Source organism: Microtus oregoni, unplaced genomic scaffold, assembly GCF_018167655.1.
Source record: "Microtus oregoni isolate MIOR12 unplaced genomic scaffold, Mior012 000095F_ref0000231, whole genome shotgun sequence".
NCBI classification, from domain to species: Eukaryota; Metazoa; Chordata; class Mammalia; order Rodentia; family Cricetidae; genus Microtus; species Microtus oregoni.
In genome coordinates, this window is record NW_024544708.1 from 965,251 (window position 1) to 974,724 (window position 9,474).

Sequence of the window (9,474 nt, forward strand, 5' to 3'; positions counted from 1 at the left end):
CTGCTCTGTGCCCTGTCTGGAAGAGTCACTGCAGTACCTTCTCACATACCTCAGCAGAGAATCCACGGAGGGAGCTGTTGCGAGGTCAGCCTAGGTACAGGTGGGGTTGGGGAAGCTCCGAGTTCTCCAAGGAAGAAAGGAAACAGGGACAAGGAACGTAATCCACAGGCAACACTGGTGCCTGACTCCAGAGCCTCAACTCCTTCCTTGAGAATCATGGTAAGGAGACAATCCCTTGTCAGGCACTTGAGTTTCTCAGACAGGAAAGCAAATCCAACCAGAACATGAGAAATATCCTTGCAGCCCTTGATTTACAGAAAGGAAGGCAGTCAGGAGCAGCATGTCTTAGGGTTTCTATTGCTTCAATGAAGCATCAGGACCAAAGCAAGTTGGGGAGGAAAGGGTTTATTCGGCTCATATTTCCACATCACTCTTCATCACTGGAGGAAGTCAGGACAGAACCTCAAGCAGAGCAGGAACCTGGATGTAGGAGCTGATGCAGAGGCCATGGAGGGGTGCTGCTTATTGGCTGCTTCTCATGGCTTACTCAGCCTGCTTTCTTATAGAACCCAGGACCACCAGCCCAGGGATGGCACTACCCACCACGGGCTGGGCCCTCCCCCACTTATCACTAATTGAGAAAATGCCCTACAACTTGATCTCATGGAGGCATTTTCTCAACTGAGGTTCTCTCCTTACAGATGACTCGTGCTTGTGTCAAGTTGACATAAAACTAGCTAGGACACAGAGCCTCCACGTCACAGAGTTCCACCATGACCTCAGTGCACAGACATGGATGTGAAGGAGAAAGACACAGAAAAGAAACAAGCAACCTGGGTAGAAATGACAGCAACCTCATACGGAATGCTATTCTGCGCCTGAGGAAGTATTAAGTCTTATACCTGCAGTCCTGCCTTCTTAGGAAGCTGAGGCAGGGGAATCACTTCAGCTCGGAAATTCAAGACCAGCATAGACAAAATGCAAGGCCCAATTCCAAAACACAAAACCAAGCAACAACCCATTAGATAATTCCTTAAGAAAAAGTGGAAGAAATTTCCAAAAGCACACCTCTTGAAACAAAAGGATACCCCTTGAAACAAAAGCATATCCCTTGAAACAAACATCTCCAGTCCCCTCCACTCCAAACATCTAGAATGAACGCACGCCTTCCATAAAGCCTGCAGTAGAGTGGAGATGAGTTCGAGAAACATTTCCTCCCAAAACAAAAATTTAGAATTAGAGATTTGGGATAAAGGGGTTCAGGGTCAGGAAAAGAATGCTACCCAAGCGTGAGACACAGACACAAAGACAGAAAATCAGCCAGAGACTGCTCTGGGAAAAAAAAAATATTTAAACTAGGAAACTTAGAGTGTAGAGTCGAAGATGGAGAGAAAGGTCTGTGAATCCGAACAACAAAATGGAAAAGGACTTTTGAACCATCAATTCTGCCTCTCATCTATTGGGTATCAGGAAATCTAGGATGCTCTAGGGGTCAGGGGTCACGGCTGAGTGTGCCATCTTGGAGCGGGATGGGTCTTACGTGCCACCTCTGGAGAGGTGCGCAGCTTTAAGTGGTTCCACACCGTGACTACGTTGCTAGGAGACGCTATGGCTCCGGAGCGAGAGTTTTCTTCTGTTTCTGTTTCGTTTAAGGGGAGACTTCTTTTCAGGTCCCAGGTGTGAGACCCCTCGGAATGCGTGCCACATCTCATCGGCTCTCAGCTACTGGATTTCGAAGTCACATGAACTCAGAGTTCAACCGACACACAGAGAGGACCCTGTTCTCCCTGTTGCAACGGAGGCTTGCCCACAACACAGGGACAGCAGGGACCTCAAGTGTCACTGCCATCAGTGTCCCCTGCTGTGGTGGTCAGGCCAGTTTCCTCTGAAAGCACTAGAACTTTAAGTAGAGCTAAGATCCACGGAAGCACCTTTCTTCCCCAGACTGGAAGCCACTCGCCTTGTGACTGATGTGCCTCAGCTGACAACTGGCTTCCACGTTACCTTAGTTCACATTGCTCGTCCCCAATTAAACTGAGAACCCGAGAGGCATCTAACAAGATGGATCATCTAGGAAGTGCCTCTGAATATCTAACTCTTCGTCTTCACGTTGTGGCTCTGTGGGTGTTCCTGTCACCCTGACCCAGGTCCTAGAGCCAGGACCCTGATTTTCCATGTGGACTAAGAAGCACCTGGAAGTGTACGAGAAGTGTCCTTTCTTTTTGACTCTGCCTAATGGCATTCTGGGAAAAAAAATCCAGAAGTGGCACGGAGAACAGCCAGGACTGTGTGGGAACCCTGATTGAATACGGAATCCAGTGCAGTTTCAGAAATGAGGCAGCAGGCACAGGCTGTAACAAGAAGACATCCCTTGGGCAGTCAGCTGCAGGCTGTGAGTGAGGAGATGCTGGGCTGCATCTCAGGTGATGGGATGCTCAACAGCTGTGCCGCGGAGAGGAACAATTTCTAAGAGAAAAGCAGGATGCCAAGCTAGCATAACAGCTGGTAGCCGGGATGGAATTTGGGCAAATTATGGTGGGCCACGGTAGGAAGGCAAAAGAAGGAATCTCAGGAGGCAAAGAGACGCTGGGTGTGGTGGCACACACCTTTAATCCCAGCATTCCAGAGGCAGAGGCAGACAGATCTCTGTGTCTGAGACCAGTCTGGTCTACAAAGTGAGTTCCAGGACAGCCAGAGCTACACGTGGAAACCCAGTACTGAAAACAAACAAAAGAGGGACGGGGGGGGGGGGGGGGGGGGGGGGGGGGAGTTCTTTTAGCAGGATTAGTCTCACTGCTGCAAGACAGGAGATCACCTGGCTGATAATTCAGGTAGCTCGGGGCTATTTGCAAAGGAAACAAATGAGAGAGAGAGAGAGAGAGAGAGAGAGAGAGAGAGATATGGGGGGGGAGGGGGGAGGAATATTTTAACAGAAAAAAAAACTTCAAAGAAACAAGTTGAGCAAATGGTTTAAAGAAAAAAAAAAGGAAATCAACCAACCAGGAGAGTTTGGTAAACCAAAGTCACAGGGGGAAAAAAAAAAAAAAAAAACCTTCATGAATGTTTAGCAATGAGGGAGGGAGCCATTCTGAGAAGGAAGAATTCCTTCCCCTTTGCTTGCAGTGGTAAGTCACCACTTTGTATCAGTAAAATTCTGTCTTCACCACAAGCGTAGAAGACATTTAATGGGTGATCTCTTACCATCAGCATTGTATATGTGTATGTGTGGGCATGTTTGTGTATGGACACAGGCATGTCACAGCATACATGTAGAGGTCAGAGGGCAACTTACTGGAGTTGTTCTCTCCCTCCAACACATGAGTCCCAAGGATCAAACTTGGGTCATAAGGAAGCATGTGATTTACCCACTGAGACACGTCAATGGCCCTTAATGTTCTTTTCTAAGTAAAAATGATCTATTAAATTTAAACGTCTCCTTTAACATCTCTACTGTTGCTGAGAATGTCCTAAGGTTCTGGCAGGAAATTCCAGAACCATGGGGGAAAAAATCCAGGAAATACCTCCGGGAGTTGAGAGAAGCTGGTACTGTCCATGCATCGCCACTGATCTAAAGGCAGCATTGCCACCAGAGATAGCAGACAGAGGTACAAGCGTTTAAGGCCCGCTGAGTCAACAGAGCAGACTTCAAAGATAACTTCTGGAATGAATGACTTTTTTAATTTTTTTTAAGTGGGCATAATCTGCAGTCACGCTCCTAACAGCGTGGTGGCAAGGCCACCATTTCTGAGTTAACACTTGGAGATAAGAGCTAACCAAGACAAGAATGTTATCCACCGAGCTCCACACTGCTCCCATTGTCTGCTGCCCCCGGCCCCCAGCAAGAGTGGGAACCAGTTAACCCACAGAGAGTCCTCCTGACCCGGCCTTGAGAAAACAAAGACACAAGTGGAAGGATTCCCTGTTCTTTATTAGCAAATGCTTACTCTGAGCAGTGACTGTCACCCCTCCTATAAAGGACAAAAAAAAAAAAAAAAAAAAAAAAAAAAAAAGCAATGAACCCAGCTGGTGTGTGATGCTTTAAGCTGAAATTGCTACCTGACGGGCAAGCTCCAACAGAACCAAAGTTCATGACCTTAACTAAACAAGGCATACAGAGAGGCTTTTTCCTGCTCATTAATTTTGCGATGCATTGGTTGACTCAGTTGTCTGGGGATGCATATTATTATATTAGAAAAGAAGCACGTTAAGGGATTCCTGACAAGGGTGTAAACAAGCGCTCCATATCTTCTAGCTCACGCATACTTTGCTGAGGAACGGGACCCACTAAACACTGCGGCTCAGGTGTAGCTTCCACACTCTCTGGTGGTTGGCTTCTGATAATTTCAGCCTTCCCAAGGCAGGCTTAACTTTCTTCGTTAACAATAACTTCTTCAGAAAACTAAGCCATCCCGTCTGCCTTAGATTTGCCATGCTGTCATTTCTCTGCGCCAGAAAAAAGCCTCAAATATGTGTCAATCAATTCCTTAGGACCAAGAGGAAAGAAAAAAAAAAAAAACGAAGCCCATTAACAATACAGGAACAGTACTTTTAGAAGTTGTCTAAAGCAACAATCCAGTTTGAAACTTTGAGAGCTCTAGAAAACACTGCTCTGGTAACAACTGTCTGTCCAAGGCCTATTTGGAAAGGACAAGCTGAAAGGTAGCAATTTCAAAGTGCACACGTTAGTAAGTGATCAAAACCTGCCCAGGAGACACAGAGGCAGCTTGCACAGGCAGAGCAGCGAGCGGGTACTAGTCATGTCTCCATCATCCATGCTTTAACTGCAAACAATCAGTACAGTTACTAGAGAAGCAATTTTCACAAACCGTTTGCATTGAAGCATTCCAAGGAGGAACCGCGATGCGAGGACAGCCAAGAAATAGCAGGCAGTGGCCATCTCGAAAGAGAGTGACCAAGTCCATTACCAGTCGTTTCTTATGTATCCCTTAGTGCACTCTGAAACACTGGAGTCTGGGACAGAAGGCATGCAAGAGTTCCAGGTCTCTAGAACCCAGACAGCAGGCAGACTGGCAGAGCATTTCCTATTCGTTCCTGGACACTTGTTAGCCTGGCACAGGTATAGGTTTGCCTAAGACCCTAGGCTGTTAGACAGTAGGCCAGGGTGCCTTCCAGCCTCCTGGGTTTAGCCCAGTGTGACACAGCACCATGGTAGCATTTTTGGAAAGGTGGGTCTGGGAAGGAGAGACAAGGTCATGCCACAGAAGGATCTGGGAACATATAAGGAGAGACAAGGTCATGCCACAGAAGGAGCCTGACTCAGGAGCTAACTCACGATCATCAAGGAAATGGGAAAGAAACCCAAGCAGGGAAGGCAAGTGTTCCCAAGCTAGTCTTTTCAGAAAAAAGAAAGATTATAGCAGGGCTGAGGGTGGGGACAGGATGGGGATGGACTCTCACCAAAGTTAGGAAGCAGAACTATTGCCAAGGCCAATCAGAGCGATATATCTGAACAGTTGTGCCCAGCACAATTTGATTCAAACACAGACTTCGATAGTTTTAGAACAGTATAGAGACAATATAATTTCGGAAAGGGCCTTCTCCACATAACTCTGTAGATAACAGTAATACCAGTATTCATAGCAATGGCACACATGTTTATCATGGCCTGGCTGTATTTAGTACACTCGTGAACTCTTTTCCTACATTAATTTTCCAGAGAGTAAAACTAAGTATGAGCGATGTACCTCGTGAGTAGCTGTGATGCTGCAGAATTAGGTACCTAAAGGCATAAGGCATCACATCACTTGCCGATGAAGTTACTGTAAATCGTAATGAATGTCCATAGGACCTTAGGAATGAAATGGTGCTTCAAGCATCATTATCACTAGCACACACACACACATACACACATGCACACACACACACACACACACTTAATTGTGCTAGCTAATAAAATAGCACAATTCTAAGAGCTACCCAAGACACTGTGGTCAATACAGAAGATTAACTAAAAACGCAGGCTTTATACATGAAGTCTAGGAAAGGAAAGAGAGAGCTGTCAGCACAGGCTTCATGGAGGGGGGGAGTTAGTCATTTTTAAGTATGCCAGCCTCCTCGTTACCTGTGCCTAGAATACAGCTTCAGAAAGAGAAGCAGGGTCTTTGAAATCAGTTCGTGAAGCACAGCACGGAGTAAGCGTATGCCTGCTAAAACGAACACACCACTGACCGAAACGCACACTCTGCCCCTAGGTCTTCTCCTGCACCTGCAGTAGCCAGCTCTGAGGTTAGCATATTATTTTAAGAAACACAGCCGCTTGGGCATTCCTTTGGGCTGTGCTAGAGTTTGAACCTAGGGCCTTCTGCACGCTAGACAAGCACTCTACCACTGAGCTACACCCAGTCCTAGAAACATAACACTTATTACCCAGTACTTATTGAACAACTCACTTCAAAGTTTCCATCTTAGCCAGAGGCACAGTTATAAAATAGTCCCCGTGGAAACGACAGGAATGTTTAATGTTCTAACACTTTTAGAACCGTGATCGGTTTCAAAACTACAGGCACCCCACTAGGTGTGGTTAGTACCTATGGTCCAAGCTGCTCAGAAAGCTGAGGCAGGGGAATGACTTGAACCCATACTTTTAAGACCAATCAGGACAATGTTACGAGTGAGACCCAGGCTAGCTATAGGACACACACACACACACACACACACCAGACCATACCACAGCACACACACATACACACACACCCAAATCCCACAGGTAGTTAATTAAATGGATGATTTATAGGTCAGGATTATTTTATTATGTTGTCATGCCATCTCACCAACCATCCAGGCCACATACAGGGAACAAAATTCCCAAGGATGTTCATTAGGGAAGGTGTGGATTGGCAAAGACAGACTAGACAGGAGCGGTTCAAAGGCTCTGCCTGAGGCAGCTTTCTGCCGCATCTCAAAGCAGGAAAGCCCCGTGCAGTCCACTTTCTCCAAACACCATTCAGAACCACCCAGGCCAGGCGCCCGGCCCCCGGGGGATCGGAAAGCATTCAGGGCACCTCTTCAATCTAAGACTTTCAATTTCTTGAAACAATAAACCGAGGCAAGCTGCTTTCTCCACCCTGTGGGAATGGTGATTTAGTCACTTTCAGCAACCTCACAGACCAGGAGTTGGACTCTCAGAGTCAAAGGCTTCCCTCCCAAAGGCGGGCTCTTTCTTTCCCTGATAACTATGTAAATTCCCCTCTCCCAGCCCCCGCTGGCTCGGGAGCTGAGCAGCCGCCTGGCTATTCAAGGCTGTGTTTCCAGCTCGGTCCAGCGCTTTCATCATGAATGCATGCATGAATGAATGGGATGCTCACGGCCTGCACAGCTCGCAGCTCTGCACAATGCCCAAACACACATTTTCCCACGAGGGCATTTCCAATCGGGCCTTCTACTTTTAACCTACGCTCTTAGAGCGCAGTCTGTGTGGGAACACGCTTATAGTCACTTGTTGCATGCACTGAGATGTTTTCAGCAAACATTTGTGACTGGCTAGCTAAGTATAAGCCGGAGGACAACTCTGGGTGGCACAGCAAATTCGCTCTCCCTCCACCTCCCACCCTTTGCACCCACTGAAAATTCACTTTGGGCTGGATTCTGTCCCCAAACCTTGCAAAAAAAAAAAAAAAAGCTACTGATTCCACGCAGAGAGGACACTCTCTCCGTCCTTTCTAGCGCCTCTCCCCACCTCATGTGTAAACACGCGTGGGAAGTCCTTTTGGTCACTCAAGGGACTACACAAAGACCACGCTTCAGAGAACACATCTGCGTACTGGATACCATATGCGCGCCCCAGTCGCCCAGGACGGCTGACCTTGGGACCCCTTCTTCATCAGTCTTTTCCCACTAGACCAACCCGGACCCAGAGGAGCCAGCCTTTCTCCTACTAGGGTCTCTCCCTCTCTATCTCTGCAGCACAGGACAATGAGGAGAAAGCAGGAGAACTCTGTTCCCATTCATTCCAGGATCGGTGCTTACAGGCAACCAGCTTGGAGGTCCCCGCCAGTCACAACCACTCAGGTGTTGGGTGAGAAGTCTATGGCCCTTCTCACCTCCGCGATACTTCACTCTCGCCACTCACGCACTGCATTGCTGGAACGCAAGGTCCCACAGAAACTAGAAAGCGGGCGACCCCCACCCGCCCCGCCCGGAACCAGAGGAAACCAAAGCCTAAGGCTCCGGGAGCACCAGCGTCCTCTGCTGCAGCAGTAGGTCCGCGCTGCGCCACAGTGCGTGCGCCCACCCCACGCCGGAGCTCGGCGCTTTGTCCCGCGCCACCCGCACGCTCCCGCTCCCCAGCCCGCGGGTCACCCGTGTTCCGGTCGCGGGGCTCACCTCTCTGCTGGCTCTGCACGGTGACCCAGAACACCGAGGCCAGGAGCACCGGGAGCGCGGCTCCCGTACCGCCCCCGCGCATATCGCCGTCGCCGCCCCTTGCGCTCCTGGGAAAGGCTGTGTCCACGCTCGCTCGCTGGCACCGCGCAAGTGTGCGCTTCCCAGACCGACCCTCGCTTGGTGCGCAGGCCTCTCGGACACACCCCCGCTGACCTAGCCGCGCCCCGCCCCTCCCCGCCCCTATCTCTCCCGGGGTCCCTCCCCCAGGAGGCGCCCTACTTTGCTGGGATCCTTCCACGGGGAGGCTCTGTCCTACAGGGGATTCCCGCCTTGCCTGGGTCCCTCCTGGGGGGTCCTTCCCCGAAGGGGGCTCCCTGTCTTTCCCAGGTCCTTCTTTAGAGGGTGGTGTCTCTCCCAGGTGGCACTCTGACCCCCAGGCTCCAGTTGGGGTGAGCTGTTTCAGCAGCAGGGTCCAGTTGGAAGTGGAGAGAGAAGCCTCAGAGAAGAGACTTTTTGCTAAGCCTGGCTCTGAACGGTGGATTTTAAGAAAGTATTTGCCCTGTTGACCCTTAATCTGCCTGTTGGACCTGGGTAGTCTTGGCCAATCCCGGGCCGCAAAAACTATTATCAGAACACAATCCGTCTTTGCAGAACCCTGTGCCTGCAGAGGAAGCTCTTAAGGTTTTAGTTTGGGGTGGGTTCTGGTTTTTTTTTCCTTCAAAAAATGAGTAATAACTTGTTTCCTAACTTATTTACCTAAAAAAGGCACAGATGGTTGCAAGTGACTTTATCCGTATGTATATTTGCTATTGAAGAAAGGGGGAAGTCCAGGTCTCAACACTGATTTTGGAAAAACTACTTTCAATCCTAGAAAAAAAATTAATTTAGTTTCCTCGCAAAAGTATTCATAACGCATTTCCACAATATAAGCATACGTCATAATGCCTTGTGTAATCTCAGCACTATTTCCTCTTTCCTAGAGGGAAATCATTTTTATAGCCACTTGTCTAAATTAGTTTGATACCTCTATCAATTCCACTGTTTCTAAGCACAGGTCCTTAGTCACTTAATGAGTAAAATTCAATGAGAATGCACGGCTATTATTTGTTAAAAGGAAGTACAAAACAGGCC

General features: G+C 48.5%; 1 protein-coding gene across 1 annotated transcript in view; it reads right to left on the reverse strand.

Annotated features, from left to right (window-relative positions):
* LOC121442781 (laminin subunit alpha-1-like) overlaps nucleotides 1-8,425 on the reverse strand; it is a 120,216-nt gene extending 111,791 nt beyond the window's left edge. Inside the window, exon 1 of the mRNA XM_041644393.1 lies at nucleotides 8,344-8,425. Coding sequence (XP_041500327.1) covers nucleotides 8,344-8,425 — 82 coding nt within the window. The remainder of the gene's footprint in view (nucleotides 1-8,343) is intronic.
* Between the last annotated feature and the right edge of the window lie 1,049 nt (nucleotides 8,426-9,474).